At 45.9% G+C, this 18,250-nt stretch overlaps 1 protein-coding gene across 13 annotated transcripts in view; it reads left to right on the forward strand.

The window, feature by feature from the left end:
* The window catches only part of MAP7D2 (MAP7 domain containing 2), a 492,516-nt gene that overhangs the window by 200,709 nt on the left and 273,557 nt on the right, over nucleotides 1-18,250 (forward strand). For all 13 annotated transcript variants that reach the window (XM_069637087.1, XM_069637084.1, XM_069637085.1 and 10 more), the window contains exon 2: nucleotides 6,771-6,848. In XM_069637087.1, coding sequence (XP_069493188.1) covers nucleotides 6,771-6,848 — 78 coding nt within the window. The remainder of the gene's footprint in view (nucleotides 1-6,770; nucleotides 6,849-18,250) is intronic.

The following is an 18,250-nucleotide window of genomic DNA, read 5'->3' on the forward strand; positions in this document are numbered from 1 at the left end:
TGCGAAGCAACACAGGTTCAATTTCCCCGGATCCGTGCTTAGAAACAAACCTCTGGGTATTAAGCGCGTTATAAATCTCCAATTCTAATTATAAATAGCATTCGTTTTCCAAAAACTGAGCTCAATTTGGAGCGTCAAACATTATTACATTCAGTGCACAATTTGGAGTAAATACCCTTCCCCTGTCTGGAGACTTCGTTAAATGTCATTCATTGCCTTTTCAATCGATTCCTGTTGGTTTGCTAGACCGGATATGGGAAGATGAGGGGAAAGCTGATATTTTACACTTGGACGCAGACAAAATTGAGTGCTTTAGGGTCCCAAGTGGCGCCGGATAACCTACAATTTCCCTGACCTAGGTATTTTTTTCTCCAAGTGCCGGTTATTTCTCAGGTCAGCAAGTTCAATCTAGAGTAAATGCCATCTAAGCAGTCCTGCATCCTAACTTCAAACAACATTTCAAAACTAACGAATCTGAACGTGGAGTTAAAATAAATGTCCTTTGGCCCTACTGCCAAAAATAAATGATACCGCCCAGAGAGCAGGAGCACTCCATAACCTATATAGGCCACCAGCATCCCGAATAAGCAGCGTTTCTAATGTAATGCGAAAACTCCCAAGGCAAAAACTGGGAGTTTCTGACCTGCAATCTGCGTGTTGTGTTCAGACCACTGGCAGTGTATACCACAAAGAGGGGGACTTTAGTCGAAATGTATTTGCTCAGCCGCCTTTGCTTGCTGTGACAAGACAGGATAAAACATTGCAACCACACAACCGCAATCTAATGTGTTTAATAAAACTCCATATACTGTAAATTATAAATGTAATATTATGTAAAACACTTGACCTAATCTACGATGGTGAAAAACAATTAATGTATTGTACCAATCGAGTCGCTTCTCAGCTTATTTCATAAGCACAAGATACATCAGCCTCGAAGTACAGGTCAAATTCCCCCCATTACTTCCCACCTCAAATCCACATTTCAAATGGATTGTGTCCTCCAACATATTCTTCATCTATGACATGTAATGTCCACAGCTGTGCTGCTTCGGAAATGTTTTCGGCAGAGGGCGTCCTTTCGTCAATGGCGTTGTCGATGTCCCTCAAAGGCCTCTGCCGAGGGTGACTTCATCGGATGTTATAAGTAGCGCGCAAAGCACCCGTAGCCTCAGTTCTGTTTTTTCCCCAAACATGTTTGCTTGGAGAACTCTGTGCGCCTCGTGTTTACTATTGCATTCGGTATTATGTCTTCGTCTACCGCGACGACCCTGCAGTCTGGCTTCAAGAAGTATCGGGACTGCGGGTACAAGATGTCCATGACGGACCCGCATCATCTTTTCTTGTGGTGCCTGGGCGAGGACCAGGCTGCGGACGCCTGCTCGAAGTGCCAATCGCTGACTGCCAAGGCCTTACGGGAACGTAAGGGGAGATTGAAGGTAGGACGTGTTTCCAAACCCCGTAAATCGAAGTCTACTGTTCTGTCAACCGATGAGTCAAGAGGGGACTCTCCTTGTCGGAAGAAGTCCAAGAAATCTAGGTCCTGGAGTGGTTCATGCCACTCTTCCTCTTTGACTTTGTCGAGGCCGTCCACAAAGCGGTGTCACAGTCCGCCTTCCCCCTTCCTCTTCGGATGACTACCTGAAAAAGGTGGCCTGCCCCACTAAATCCTCAAGCTTCGAGGAATGGGAGTCTTTTCGGGAGCAAATGTTGCAGATTTTCCAAACTCTGGGCACAGTCTGTCTGCGCCTTCGGTAGAAGCCGGCAAGGAATGGTCTCGACCGGATACGCGTGCACCTTTGCCCCCAGGTAGCCGGTGCGATAAGCATCGGGAGCCGTCGAAGTCCCGTTCGGACAAGGCATCGGGGGATCGCCAGAGATGTGCCAGGTCCAAGTCGCAGTCTTTGTCTCCAGCAAAACCTTGGAAGCCTGTGAAGGTGTCGACGCCATTGGCGCCATGTCCGTAGAGTGAGTCTGTCGGGTCTTTACCCATGGTCAGGCCCTCGAAGCCATCGGCACCTTTGTTGACGTTGATGCCGTCGGTGCCTTCTGGGCAGATTTTACCGGTGGAAGCCCCTGTGGCTGTGGATCCTCAAAGAAAGGGTTCTTCCAAGTCTGTTAAGCCTGTTCCTGATAAGAGGTGTACTCCTCTCCCCAGAAAATTTCAACAAGCCCAGAGTCTTCCGGCTTTCATTTTTCTGGTGCCAGAGGCCCAATTGAGAATGAGATCCCTTCAGTGGGCTTTACAGACTCGATGGTCCAAGTTCTCAGGCAGGATGTTGTATCTCCTTCATGTTCCGATCTGTCTCGCAGGAGCTTCTGTGGTGGGCCAACGAGAAAACTGATGAAAGGAGAGCCTTTTTGGCAGCCATAGCCAGAGGTCACAGTAGTGACGGATGCTTCCCTGACAGGGTGGGGAGCTCATGCCAACGATCTGTCGATCAGCGGTCATTGGTCTCCATCGGAGTCCAGACTTCACATCAATCTTTTGAATCCGAAAGCCATCAGACTGGCGCTGAAGGCTTTCCTGCCATCTCTACAGGGGTAGAATGTCCTGATAATGACAGACCACATGGTGGCAATGCATTACCTCAACAAGAGAGGTGTAGGGTCACTACCTCTGTGCAGGGAGGCAATGCAGCTCTGGTTCTGGGCAATTCACGAGGGAATCTCCCCATCGGCGGTTCATCTAGCTGGAAAGGAGAAAATGGCAGCGGACGCTCTGAGCAGGCAGAACGCGGTCTCCCACGAGTGTGAACTAGCTCAGGAAGTCCTTCAAGAGATCTTCACCCTTTGGGGAAGCCCACAGGTGAATCTCTTCACAACCGGTGCCAACTGGAAGTGCTAAAGGTACTGCTCGAGGGAATTTCCTGAGAGGAGCTCTGGGAGACGCGTTTGTTGTAGAGTTGCTCTTCCCGCTACTGTATGTGTTTCCTCCAATCCCCGTCATCCCTCAAGTTCTCAGGAGGCTGCAACGGTTCGGGATCCACATGATCCTCATTGCTACAGATTGGGCCAGGAGAGCATGGTACCCAGACTGTTTAGACTTGTCCATCTGTCCTCCAATGCGTCTGCCCCTAAGAGGATCTACTCTCGCGAGAGGACGGTCTGGTTCTCCATCCAGAGGTCAAGACTCTCAACCTTCACGCATGGTTTTAGAGGTTGAGATAGAAGGATTGGGACCTCCCGAATGATATGATGGAGGTGTTGCTTTCTGCTAGGTGGCCGGCAACAAAGTCCCTGTACCGTTGGCGTAAGTTTTGCGACTGGTGCAGAGGAAAGAATGTTGATCCTTTTCAGTCCTTTATTCCGGAGGTTCTCTCCTTCTTGCTTTCTTTGGCCACAGGGGTCTTCAGGTGGGCACCAATAAGGGTTATCTGGCAGCGCTTTATATCTTCTTGAGCGCTCTTCAGAGGAATGCACTTATTTTAAAATTCCACTGATCACTCCATTTTTGAAAGGGCTCACGAATGTGCCCGTCATCACTGTTTCAGGTGCCGGTCTGGGACCTTCATTTGGTTCTGACATTTATGATGGGTGCTGCGTTTGAACCTTTGCACTTTTGCATGTTGAACTGTTGACATTTAAAACTGTTTACTTAGTTGCAGTTCCATCTACTCGGAGTCGGTGAGTTGCAGGCACTTTCTTCTAAGCCACCTTTTACTTTTTCCACAAGGACCGTGTTGTATTGAGAGTACGTCCGTCCTTTCTACCTAAGGTAGTGTCAGAATTTCATTTGAGTCAGAAGGTGATACTCCCCGCTTTCTATCCTCCTCATCCTAGTAAGGAAAAGGAACAGCTCCATAGGTTGGATCCTAGAAAAGCCTTGAGCTTTTATCTCACTAGAATGACCAAAATCAGAGTGGACGACCACCTCTTTGTGGGGTATACTGGACACCTATTAGGACAGGCTATTTCTAAGCAGACCTTGTCTAGGTGGATTATCCTCACTATTTCGGTACACTAGCAGTTGGCTGTTAAGGACCCTTCTGAGGGTTTGCTGGCTCATTCCACCAGGGGCATTGATACTTCGACAGCCCTGCAGAGGGGTGTGCCAGTGAAAAAGATCTGCGACGCTGCAACGTGGTCTTCTATACACACACACACGTTTGTTAAGCATTCATCCCTGGATACTTCCCATGCTCAGGATGTTGCCTTTGGTAAGGCAGTGCTTTACTCTGCCGTTTAATTGGGCATAGCTAAATTATTTTCCCTCCTCCAATCAAGATTACTGCTTTGGGAGTCTGTCATAAATGAGGACTACATTGGAGGACACAATCCTTTTGAAGAAGAAGTTACTTACCAAACTGGTAACGTTCTTTCAACTGGATGTTCCGCCAATTTATTCCTCATCGCCCTGCCACCCTGCCCCTCTCGAATTTCCCATGCCATTACAGCTTCCATCCCGCAAGGCTGAGTGCAGTCGATGCTGTGTTCTGGACTTGTGGCCCACACGCGGAGTGGGAAAAAACATGAACTGAGGCTACGGGCACCATGCATGCTACTTAGAACATCCAATGACGTCCCCCTCGACGGATGCCTTCGAGGGGTATCAGCCCAATGCCATTGACCCAAGGGCGCCCTCTGGCGAAAAAATTCCGAAGCAGCACAGCTGTGGACATTACATTTCGTAGATGAAGAATACTTTGGAGGAACATCCATTCGAAAGAACGTTACCAGTTGGCTAACTTGTTGTTCTCCTCTTGCAAGCCACCCTCGAGTAGGACGAGATAGCAAACAAACAATGATCTTGAAGAATTTATAACCCAAACATAGCTTCTTGCTGATGCCTTAGTCTGCCCTCTAATAGATGGGGTTTGATACCTTGTGCGTGCATCCCTTCTTAGGTACAAAATGTCTGACCATTTAAAGTGCCCTCCTCTAAGGGTACTTGGGTGTGGTTGAGGCCCTTCAGTGAGTCCTTTTCTTCTATTGACCCTTCTACTCCAATGCCTCGCCATGGCCTGGTCAATGCGTCTGCCACCTCTTTCCGACCACTGACCTTGCTTGGTGCGCTTCCACCAGGTATTGCAATTTTTCTCCTTTCTTGGTCAATTTACAGATTCTCCAACAAAGTGAATATTTTTCATCAATAGCAACAGACCTACTGGCCTTTGACCCTGTAGCTCTTTGGGAAAGCACCGTCTGACATTAGCTTTAGAAGATGTGACCAGGGTATGGTGATCTAGACCCTTTCTGCTACTTAAATGTATTTTACCACGCTACACTTAAACTTCATAGCCATTAAAGGGTGAACCTATCATGCACATTTAAAAGGATTACTGAGAATATTTAAGTCGGCATCTATTGTGGCTGGTATCATTGGAAAGATTTACATTGGGGTGTGAGGTTTATTGAAGGAAAATCACTTTTTGTTTCAAGATGCAAACAATATGGACTTTGCTGCAGCATTGCTTTAAAAATGGTAATTGTTTTATTTTTCACAATGCTCAATGTACATGGTCCATTATGTTAGGTTGACTTATACCGTGCACCGCTACCCCCCAGGGACAGTCTCCAGGTACTCGCGTGTATCTGCAAGGAGGATGACTGGGCTGGTTAGTGAGCGTAGAGTGCTAGGATAGGCCAGGAGGAACTGGTGTCTGTGTGATGGTTGATTGCGTGCACTGGGTTGTTGTAAGGGTAAGATACAGTGTCTGGGGTTGTTGGTTGTATTTGAATGTTACTTATGTTTGCTGTGTGTGTAGTTTGGCTAGCCCAGTGGGTGTGTGTATAGTATGTGGGTGGTGTTGGAGGAGAGTGGGGTGAGGGGGTCATTAGTACATTGGGTACTCTCAAACAACTTCTAGGTGGCTAATCTTCACAAGACTATCTAAATGTGACGTATGTACTCTACCGTGGTACAGTTCAAACCGCAAGCATCTTTTCACAGCAAATGCTCTTTTAAGCATTGACCAGTGGGTTATCTTGGCGCTTGGAGCCATTTAGTGGCCAACTGTTCACTCATACCATACGTGTCACTGGCCGTGTGCCTCCGCCCCCCCCCAACCCCAACATTTCAGTGGTGCCTCACCCGCAAGGTAAATAAATATAACAGTCAAACCCTCTTTTGTGTTCGGGTACATCAGCAGACCTCTAGCATCTCTGCTCTGCATCAGCTGCACTACTTTGCATTGTGATTCAAGATGGGGGGGTTCCCTCTCTTAATAGACTGAGAAAAGGCATTTTGAGGGTGCACTAAGCATAAAAGGCCCTTTTTGTTGTTCAGTCTCTAGTGTTCGTACTCCTGTGGGAGCAGGAGGCCCTATACGCGCCAAGGTGCCTTTGGGTGTACGTGCCTGTTATAAGTGTCCGTAACATAACATATACGCACCCTATCACCTTTTTAGAATCCTCCCGTGGATATATTGAGAAGTCTCCTTTTAAGCATTGTCCAGATAAATCCTTTCAACGTCCTCGGCCTCACAGGCAGTTGGCTAATATTTTGTTCTCCTAACATGCTAGGACTATTCTCTTCACAATACTATGGGGCATTCAATGCATTTAGCTGCATCGCAATAGCTTCAACCACTGCTAAATACCAGAGGATAGTCTTGAGTTGGGCATGGCGGGGTATGTGTTCACAAACTCAGATGCTGGTTGTTCAACATTTTCTCCAGGTATGTTTTTATTAATTTATTTGTTTTGTTATAGACGTTAAGCATTAATTACAAAATAATGAATGACATACGTTTTACGTTTCAGAAAATGGGAGTGGCTTTTCAATTGCTTTCTCCATTCAATTCATTTTTATCCTTTTTGCTTTTCAGGTGCGGATGTGCTCTTCAAAACTGATGAAAGACAAAGATTGGCGAAAGAGAGGAGAGAAGAAAGGGAAAAAGGCCTAGGTAAGAAATTCCACCCTTTTATTGATTCTCGTTCTTTACAGTGCAGGCTTGCCAGGAACACTTCCATGCTTTTGGTTTATCCGTCTAATTTGATTCTATCGTAAATTACTCTTACACCATGTATATTTATTTGTATTTGCAAACATACAGGGAAACCAGCTCTTATGGTCACCAAGGAGTTTATGAAAGGTAATATGGCAGATAAGTCGGAGGCACTGAGCTGCTTATCATTCGGAGAGTGTGTGTGGCATGATTACTGGGTTAGAGAAGGATATATTGGACCGATACCGGGAACAATACAGTGGACAAACTTGGGACAAGTGTCGGAGGGGTAGGCAGTGTAGCCAGCTAAGCATGACCTGTGACCTCAAACTATTAAGTTTTAGTGTGGTGTAAAAAAGAGAGGAAAGAGACCGGTCAGCAGTGAAGGATGGTGCAAGTAGTAAGGCTGGAGAGGTGAGTCAAACGGGTAGTTCAGAAGCGAGGAGATGGGCTTTCAATTTTCTTTTGAATACATTGATGTGGGCTATGTTTCGAATTGCAGAGGGGAGGGAGTTCCAAGTAGGCAGAGCAAGAAGAGTGAAGGAGCAGAAGCGAGAGGGAGCACTGGATGGGCAAGGTGCCCCAAAGTTGGTGGTGGAGGTGGCCGAGCGAAGGCTGTGAAGGTTTGTAAAGGTTGATAGAAGAGAATGGATACGGTGGTGCCTTACCATGAATGGACTTGTGCACTAGCAGGAGGAGTTTGAATTTGGCCCTGTTTTGCAAAGTTAGCCAGCCTGCTGGTGATGGGAGGTGTATATGCATCACGAAGCAGACAAACAACCGATTAAAGTTCGGTCTACAAACTTTTTATTAAATGAAAAATACGGATGGAAAAAGGCTTAACTTGCCCTATGCTGAAGTGGGATTTCCCTACCTAAAGGAAACTAAAGATATCCTATGTCAGGAAGTCCAAAGCAAATGCCAGTCTGAGTCCAAAACCTATACTTGCCCTTACATCTAAATGTATACAATGTGTAGGGATGTCGGCATCAAAATAAGAAGTGTCCAGATAGCGTCTGCCAGCTCCTGGCTTGTAACCAGGTTTCCCTTTTGCAAGTTCAAGATATTTCCCAAACACTGGGGTTTAATTCCCAATGAGTCTGTCTTTCAGTTTCCAAAACACAATTCCTTGGAACACTTCGGAGCTCTTCTGATTGGTTATCTTTCGCCATTTCATGTATACAGTTCAGTTACTTTACTTCAGATCACACGGCTTCCTTGCTATTCAAACAAGCTTCTTTACAGGTGTTTTCAGTGGCTCTTTCATAGAGGGGTGCACTTGGTCTAGGTGCAGTTGTTGGACCACACAGTCCACCCATTAAAGGGCATGCAACCAACACCTCACTTGCTTTTTGTTCACGGCCACTGCTTCAGTTTGACAGTGGTGCTTGATTCATTTTGCTTTGCAACCATGTACTTGTTGCACTTTCTTACATTCTCCTGGCTCTTGCCAATGCTAGTTTTCTCATATCATACAGTTTCTTAAATTCTCTTGGCTCTTGCCAATACTTGTTCATCAATGCTTCTCTTGTGGCTCGTGCCAATGCTTGTTTTCTCATATCATATACAGTTCCTTGTAGCAATAAGTTTCATGAACTAGCTTTCAATCAGCTCAGTATTTAAAAGTGCTTATTCTCATTTTCATTTAGTTCGGTATTCAAAAACATAATTGCTTTCATTCAAATTGGTGGTCATTGCTAGTTTTGCGTGTCCCTCTGCCAACCCAGTGTCCACTGTACCCCCTGCTTGGTTGACCCAGTGGTTTGCGCTTGCAGCATTTCGATAAGGCCTCATGCCGCCACCAGTTCGCACTCTCTCGTGCAGAGCCTTGCATAGTCAACCAGCGGCTCTCCGTGGCTTCAATCACCCAGCGATACTTCTCCTGCAGCGCGGGCCTCTTGTGATCCCTGTGCCTGATCACGCTGGTTCTCCTTTCACGTTCCACCTCTGGGAATCTCACCTTCGCTTCCCTGCGCAACCTCCAAAGGGTCTCGAGCGCTCCGCTTGCCACACTGCCTTGCCGGAGAGGTCTGCTTTCGCCCAGCAGTCCGCAGCCTGCTTCCACAGCTGCCTCCATTTCAACAATACTTACTGCTTTTAAAGTTCCCACCACCATGATTGGTCCGAAAGGACTAGACCGCTCACTGAAACAGGAGGCCTGCATTACATTTGCTGGCCTCCTCCTCGTCACAGTACGCAACTGGTGTGTCTCTGTCTGTCTGTCTGTCTGTCATCCCAGTACCAAACTGGTGTTTCTTGGGGAATGTTTTGGGGGAAAAAAACAGGGAAATGATTGACAATATCCTATGAAGGCTTGAGGGACAGAAGATTCATTATGATGGGGAAATGCCAGATGCCATGGCTCACCTGAAGGTGCTGCGTCCCCACTCCCCAAGTCTCCTCCACCCAGGTGATCCTCCCTCACATATCCACCCCCATCTATTTTAATTCAAAGGCTAATTATCTTGGTTGGTTTTAGATGCGAACACCGTGCCAGTATCCATGCAAACTTTTAGGCACGAACGACCTGGAAGGCGCATTACTCGCCCTCTCCTCTGCACTAAATTGGCATATTACAACCCTCTCCAATAAAAGCACTATGATTTTTATTGAATCACGCACAAGTGAAAATAATTCGCCTAAGTACATCCCCATAGTCTAGATCAATCAGGGATGGAGCACTGCCACTTTGGATTAAATAGCTGACTGTTCACCAAAACGTGCATGCCCCGAGCACCAACCAATTATCCATAGGGCTTCTAACTTGGGCATCGGGCGAACCAATGAAAATGTTTTTCAGCATTCTTTATCCACAATATAAGTCGTGAAGATGTTTCCCTCAAATCTTGATCAGAACCCTCCACCACGAATTTAAGGGGGGTTCCCAGATACACCGTGTTAAACAAGAAACTCACAGTAAGCATCCCCACCCTGGGGTCTTGCACATCAATGAAAAGCATTAGGTGCTTCCTATATATTATATAATTCACCCGAACGAGCATCTAGCCCTTTATGCACACTCCTCTGTTCCATTTTCAGCAGAGCAACACAGGATCTCGCATCCAATGCTTCACCACCAAATTGTTCTGTCCGTCCTGTTGAAGGCTATCCGATCCTAAGCACCCTGGATCTGCTGCCAGTAGTCAAAGCACACCTGTGTCGACATCCCCTTCCACAGTTTTAAATGTCAAGTTATCTTTGAGTTGTTTAGCTCTACCTACGTTAAATTAAGCTGTGTGGTCCCCTAGGATTATACGGGACCCGTTTGTTCTATTGTCTTGCACAACATGTATTGACAACAAGGTTTCTATTTTATGTACCACTTGTACATTTGTTATGTACAGTGTTTGCCCTGTGTGATTTTGATTCATCACCATTTCATGTATCAGACATTTTCTGTTTTGATCACTAAAATTAATTTGTGAAACTTTGAGAGTGACATTCACAGCAAGATTCCCCGAGTTAGGTGGGTTTGCCATTTCTTTTGGACGCTCTGATCAGTTGTACATATTACTTGACTTACTTGGGTAGATCAGGGAACTGCAAGGAGCCCTATTGATTATACTGAGTTCAGAAAAGGAGAAAAAGATTTGGGTGTCTGCAAAATGTTGGTACGGGTACGAGAACCCAAAGTTTTCCGGCAAACAGAAGTGTACAGTGAGAAGAGAAGGAGACCCAAGACTGAGCCTTGCAGAACACCAGCAGTAACAGTGAGTTGAGACGTGGTGGTGTTCTAGGAAACTGAGAATTTACGAGGTGCCAGGTAGGTCTCAATCCAGTGTTTGATCACAAATCCCAAGCAGAGCGAGTGTATTGACAAGATCATGGGGATTGACTGTACTAAAGGCAGCAGACAAGTAGAGGAGGATTAGGATCGGTTGGAATGTTTAACAGAGGGAAAGTTGGAGACATTCATGAGAGCAGTTTCGGTGGAGTGACGGGAGTAGAACTCCGCTTGTCGGGGAGGGGGGGTGACAAAGGTTGTGCATGACAGTTAGCAAAGCAGTGTAATACAACACTTTCCAACACCTTAAAGTAGCGAGGAAGAAGTGACGTTTCTATGTATTTTTGCTGCCACATTTTATTTTGATGTAATTTGTTATGGAAAAAATTAGATTGAGAAACTTTTTTTTCTTTGTATATACACCTTCCCTATTATTTTAGACCTATCGCAAGCCCCCCATCGTCCTTACATCCCATGCCCCCTCCTATATTTTTTACATTTTTCAATGTAATCTTTTTATAAAAGATTACATTGGGGAGAAAATCTGGCAGCAAAACTACTGTATACTGAAGTGACAGGTCGAAAGTTGGATAGCAGGTTTGGATCATCACCTTGCTTTTTGAGGAGAGGGATGACCATGGTTATTTTGAAAGTAGATGGAGAGCCGGCAGAGTCAAAAGCCAGGCTGAAGAGATTAGCGAGTTGAAAGGCTGCAATAGGTTTGACAAGCTGACACGGGAGGGGTTGGCCTTCATCAGCAGCATAAGGACTTCCTCCGTGTTGGTACGACTGAAGTGTGAAATGGAGGCAGTGAATGAATGTAACTTCAGAGTAGGTAGAGTGAACAAAGTAGGATGGAGCAAGAGGTTGTTGAGATTCCCTAATTTTGGGCACGCCAGAATATTTATTTGAAAAATGTCATGCTGACTTGTTCTGTGTCATGGTATTTGATGTAGAATTTTCACGTGACCTGTAGAAGCTGGGTTTTACCCTAAATATATGGCGACTTGCATTGCCCTATGATATGATATGTATAATTTTAAGTTTTAAAAAGTCATGTCAGCGGTCACGTTTTATAGAGTAAGTAATTTGCTTTGAACAAGGACTATATTTCCTCATGGGGTTAAGTGACATCTGAGAGAAGTTTGAGGTCTGTCAATCAGAGCCCCAGGGTGGAATATATTGGTACCCCATCTAATTTTTTTTCTTTACTATCCCGCTGCCTGTGTCCCTTTTCCATTACCTGTACTCTCCATATTGACCAGCATGGCAGGGGTGAAGAGGAGAGATGGGGTGAAACTATGCAACTTAAAACATCTCCACTTCACCGTAAACAAATATACTTGCCATCATCCCTCAACTTTTGTGTACTTCCCTCCCTCGCTTATAACACAAAATAAGCCTTGGGTCCTGTCAACACACACACACACACACACACACACACACACACACACACACACACACACACACACACACACACACACACACACACACACACACACACACACACACACACACACACACACACACACACACACACACACACACACACACACACACACACACACACACACACACACACACACACACACACACACACACACACACACACACACACACACACACACACACACACACACACACACACACACACACACACACACACACACACACACACACACACACACACACACACACACACACACACACACACACACACACCCCACCCCCCCTCCCCCACACACACACACACACACACACACACACACACACACACACACACACACACACACACACCCCACCCCCCCTCCCCCACACACACACACACACACACACACACACACACACACCCCACCCCCCCTCCCCCCTGGCTGATTCCTCTGCCATTTAGGTCCCGGGCACAAGTTCCCTTGTGCTCTGGGAGCCTGATTTTGTGCTTTTTGTTTAATTTGCCATCTGCATGCTCTTCGCATCTCTCCCTGGCCCCACTTCCTGGTCTGTGTCCCGCACCACCCCCAGCCCTGATTTGCCAGTTGCCCCATACATTTACTCCCAACCAGGGCAGCCTTTCTGCCCAGGCAGCCCCTGCGTCGAAGGGCCCCAAGGCAAAGGGAAGCTCCTGCAGAACCAGCTCTAGACCGTATTGGCCTGTGTTAGCCTGCGAGGCCTGCAGCCATCAACCAGAAGCTACTGACAAAGAGGGTGAGGTTCTGGTAGGGGGTGCTCTCAATACTGCTCCACCCCAATCTTATTCTCTTATTAGCTTGTAGTTCTGATGTGTATAGGCCCACAGTTTGCATAGTAATATCATCTCACACTTAGCCAGATTGTATTAGTCAGCCATATCTTGCACTTAGCCAGATTGTTTGGTAAAACCATTATTTCAGTCTTACTGCATTTAATGTTGTGCCCCCATCCAAGGCCATTCTCCCAATATCCATGTGTCCCAAACCTAGGTGTTAACTGCATTTAATGTTACACCCCCATTTTAGACCATTCTCCCTTCATCCAGATTTCATCCAGGTTTCCCAATTCTAGGTGTTGCTGCATTTGCTGCTGTGCCCCAATTGAGATCATTCTCTCTATCCAGGTGTCCCAGATCTGGGTGTTACTGCATTTGCTGTCATGTCCCCGTTTGGGCCATTCTCTTCTTGTAATCGAGGGATCCCGAATCTGGGGTTGCTGAACTCATTGGTGTGCCCCACGTTGGCCCCTTCTCCCTCTATCCAGGTGTCCCAGGTCTAGATGTTAGCCATATCTGGCATCTAGGCCAACTGTGTTTGTTAGCCATACCTGCCATTGCATCTATGCCCTCAACCTGAGCCTCTCACACCTGTTTGTTATCACAAAGCTAGGTACCAACATTTCTACGGTTTTGACCATAATCCTAGGCTTTCACCCACTCACCAGGCATACCCAAGCTAAGTAATACTGCTGTTCCGCAGCTTGGGTATCTGCCACAACCACAGGTAGCTAATGTACAGATGCCCCTTTTGAGTAATCGCTGTGTCTCCAACTCAGGCACCTCATCCTCTGAGGGTTTCGCACAACCCAGCTCTCCCACAAAGCCCTAAATCTAGGTTGTCCTCACCCTAACAAACGACCAGGTCTTCTCCACCTCAACTGCTAGCTAGCCGCTCAGCCCACACTCTCTGCAACGTCAACCAAAGGACCTGCAAGATGAACACCAAAAAGCACATCAGAGCCAGAAAAGAAATGCCAGCAAACGACCGAACCGCATGGGTCTACAACTCCCTGGTTCAACGACTGCATCCTCACCATTTGCAAGCAACAATTAAACACAAACAAAACAGACTGTACCCCAGACCAGGAATCACACCCTGCATCACCAAAGACTAGAACAGACGGGTACAAACCCAATTCGCCAACCAGAACGAACAAAAACCAACCAACCCTGCTATCAACCTGATCTGTCTTCTTGAGGGAGACAGACTGGTAAATACCTCAACCTCCTCTCGGTACAGCCAGGAAAGACCACCAGCAATGGAAACCCACCCGACAACATAACAAAACAAACAACCTGAAGGGAAAATCAAACAAACTACATTGCAGCCATCTCAACGTTAGATCCATGGCAAACACTCAATAGAAATCCATCTAAGCGAAGGAGGCACCGATGTGTTTTCTTACAGAAACCTGGTTATCGGATAACAACAAAGCCATCGTGAATGAAGCCATACCGGACAACTTTAAACTACTGCACACCAATGGAGAAAACCGAAGAGGAGGTAGAATTGCAATCATAGACAACACATTTGAGCATTCCAACTCATTACAACCGACATAGAAGACACTGAATCATCAAGATAGAACAATGACTAAACCAACATAGCATTCCTCATGATGTTATAAGTAAAAAGAAATACAAAATATATATACACTTGGTGATATATGGTCTGTCAATTAAGACTGGTCCCCAGAAAAGATGAAAAATGGCGGCGGGGGGGGGGGGGGTCTGGCACACATTTATTGTTTAGACACCAATGGCGACGACGGGCATACTAATGTAGACGCTGTCATTATGCGGCCTACTTGTTAGGCAGAATCCAGGGCAGGTCCCTTTTAGGGAGCACTACCCCAGATTAGGACTACAGGTGAGAGCAATAAATCCCCTTTGGTATCATGGTATCAGTCTGTACCACAAAGATTTAGTTGGTAGCTGTGGCTGAGCAGTCGGACTTATCTCAAGAGGGAGATGAGCAGTATTCAGGGTTGACACAATAGGCAGTACAGTACTATGGAGCAAGGAAACACTGACCAAAGTTTTGTATTAAAAAGAGAATATTTTTATTTTATACACTTCTAAGTAGATCACAGTTAATAAAGTAAGTTAAGTTTAGTAAAAAGAAAAGCATATACAACTCCCTATTCAATTGTAGACACGTTTGCGGTAGAGTGAAAACTGAGCAACATTGCACAGTGAAAACCAACTACAAATGGCACTCCAACAATTCAACGAAAGGGAGGGAAAGCGCAAGTTGAACTGAAATATCTTCAGACACCCCCTAGCAACACTTCCCTGAAGTTTTGTGAACAAGTAATGCACAGTAACACTTTAGCAGATAAGTGAATGAAAACTGAGCAAAATGGCACTCCACAAGTTAAAACAGTAGGAAGGAAGAGGGGTTTAGAAGATTTAGGTGCATCAACAAATTTCTCATTGAAAACTAATCTAGTGAGAGCAGATCTAACAAATCAGCCAGAGTCCATAGGCCTGAGCCAGAGTCAGTGGTACAGGACCAAGCGCTTAGGAGCGAAAATGTTCTTGTAGCTGCAGTCAAGTCTTTAGTAGAAAAATATTGAAGAGGTAGATGCAAGGCGAAAGACAATGTTAAGAGAGGACGGCCGACCCTACAAGTAGTTGAAGGATTTAAAACCCCTTTAGGGCTACAACGGAGAAAGGGCGGCCTGGCGGAACAATGTCCCTTAAACGTGAAGAAGTGGCTCCTGCGGTGGCGGTTGTTCTTGCAGGTCGAGGGATCCCACAGAGGAAGAGAGGCTCTCGTCGTGGAGGAAGGTTCGAGTCGCTGCACTACCCAGGGATGAAACCAGCCGCGGTGCTGCCAAACGAAGTATAAAAGGTATGCTCCTTTTAATCGCGGTCCGGGTCGATAGCTGCCTGGCTATCCGGTATCCAAGTGCTGGGCACTGTCGATTCGGCCTAGGCAGGTCCAAGGATGCGATAGGTGAACTGGTTGACCCCACCAGCTCAAGGGAAGGAGGCTCTTTCGCTGAAGATCTCCTGTCGTCGTGTGGAAGAAAAGTGGTGAGACGATCCGGCAGGGCTTCACCGGTGGTGTAGATGCTGAAGATGTCTCTGGCTTTTCTCCCCTTCGGTTCCGTAGTTCCAATGGCGACATCTTGCTCTTCCAGTCCTCAGGACCCTGCTTTTATGCAGAAAGAGACCCATTCATACAGCCTGGCTGTCACTCACACAGTGGAGTGGTCATCTTGGTGGGAGACCCTCCAGCCTATCAGGTTAGAGTGCGACCTGAGTTGCTGTGGCAACTCTGTCCGGGGGTTCTACTCCCCCTCCCAAACAGACCCACCCCAGACTCGGTGGTGCTGAAAGGAGGGCTTCTTGGCAGAAGCCCGCCAAAAGGACGAACAAAGGATCCCGGACCTGGGTTAGGAAAATGGAGTAAGACTCCAGAAAGAAGTTTTATCAAAGTTCTGGCAAATGAAACCTACCGGAGTAAAGTTAATAAAATAAACCGGCGGTATGTAAGAGGCTGTCAGTAAAAGTGGTAGCCTCGAACAATGGGAAAATCCCATAGGAAAATATTTGCGGTCGAATATAAAAGGTAGTAACCACTGCCACCAGCCAGGAACTTTGTAGAGGGGGACTTTAAGGTACCCTCTCGAAAATGAACATGGGGGGGAAAAACTATGAATCCCTTCCAGTACTTCCATATTAAGATGGGGTGTACTGGTTAAGTTCATAAAAATCGACTAGTAAAGTAAATGGGGACTTTACATGCCCTGGGAGACAGTAGTCAGTCCCAGGGTATGGAGTCTATGTTTGGGGGTCGCTACGACACCCCTGTGTCACTGCATGGAGGGTGCTGTGTAACACGTGTGCATAAAGATGGTTCCTATGGGTGAGAGAAGATCCCATAGGCATTAAACACAAAAATAGCCTAGAACACACATAGCAAAAAATGCCTAAGAGTGGGAAAAAGAGTCTCACTCTTAGCAGGTAAAAAGAAACAAACCCTTCAAATCCAGCAAAGCTGCTGGAGGACTCTATAGGTAAGGGAAATTAGCCATAAAATGAGAATTCTCCCTAACACTACTCAAGAATAGAGCTTACGAAACACTGGCTCATTTACCATACAGATTTCACCAACAAGAATGGATTCTATCCACCCTATGTAGGAGCCTTTTGGCACTACTCAGAAATACAGCTGGAAGAGCGGCCACTGCATATACTCAATTTGCCTGTGTTGGACAGGTAAGCTGTTGAGTTGTGTATGTTGCATCTGATTCTTTGTATAGGTCGAGTACATTGACTCTGGCCACATGTTTTTCATTTCTAGAAATCGGCGCATTCAAAAACGCTTCAGTCAAGGAGTGGGCTATTGAAGTTACTCCTATGGTGGCTGGCTAGTACCGGATAGGTAGGTAGGTCAGTCGTATATATTTAACACTCTAACCCCATGACACAATATTTTGTCCCTTTTTTAAAATACATGTCATCCTCCGTTACAAATATACACACTATTGTTTTAATTGTAGACCATGAAATACATTCAATGGGATTATATAAATCGGCTCGTCCTGATGAAGGCTGCAATGGATAGGATGAAGAACGTAGACTCCAGAAGGTTCCATGTGATAATATACCGGCAAGAATGGCGCCATTTTTTTGGCAGCGATATTACCATATGGAACTTGCGGGGGACACCCCCGTAACCCCTGCTCCCATTTACCCCATATATTGTCCCCATGAACGTCACCTATGCTGTGTCCTGGCGACTTTATGTATGGCGACATTATTAATGGGGCTATTACCCGATACGATACCCTCCAGAGATGGCCGAAACACACTGCCGACTTCTTTAAGAACTACCTACAACACTGCAAATAAAGGGTAGGTCAAAAACAAAACTAATGACTAACAAGTTTGGATTTGGCCCCTGAATAAGGCGGCCCTTTGCTACATTGTACATACATATGTTGAACTGTTTTATGGTCTTGGAGTGCCTTTTATGATCATTCTGTGTCTGAATAGCAGAACTGTATGAGAATATTATCACAAAGTATGTCAAATGATTTATTTAACAAATCACCTTAAGTTAGATGGTATAAAAAGAAGGGAATTGTGTATGACATTATGGCCTGGATCATCGTCTTGTATATGTTGATAGCCTGGAAGATTAAGGCCGTCCAGGTACCCTGAGTTCATAAACCGTCCCCTAGAGTTGAAATATTTAGAATTGCTGAAAATGAAAGAATTCTTACAGCGTGAACAAGCAGTCTATAAAAATACCACCTGCAGCTTTCATGTTTTTCTCCTCAAAAAGAATCTGTTGATGAATTTGGCTCATGTTAAGCTCTCATCATTTTCATAATTGAAATAAATACAAGCAGCTTATTTCCATGTGTATTCACT

Source organism: Ambystoma mexicanum, chromosome 7p (assembly GCF_040938575.1).
Source record: "Ambystoma mexicanum isolate Mex_15411 chromosome 7p, UKY_AmexF1_1, whole genome shotgun sequence".
Lineage (NCBI taxonomy): Eukaryota > Metazoa > Chordata > Amphibia > Caudata > Ambystomatidae > Ambystoma > Ambystoma mexicanum.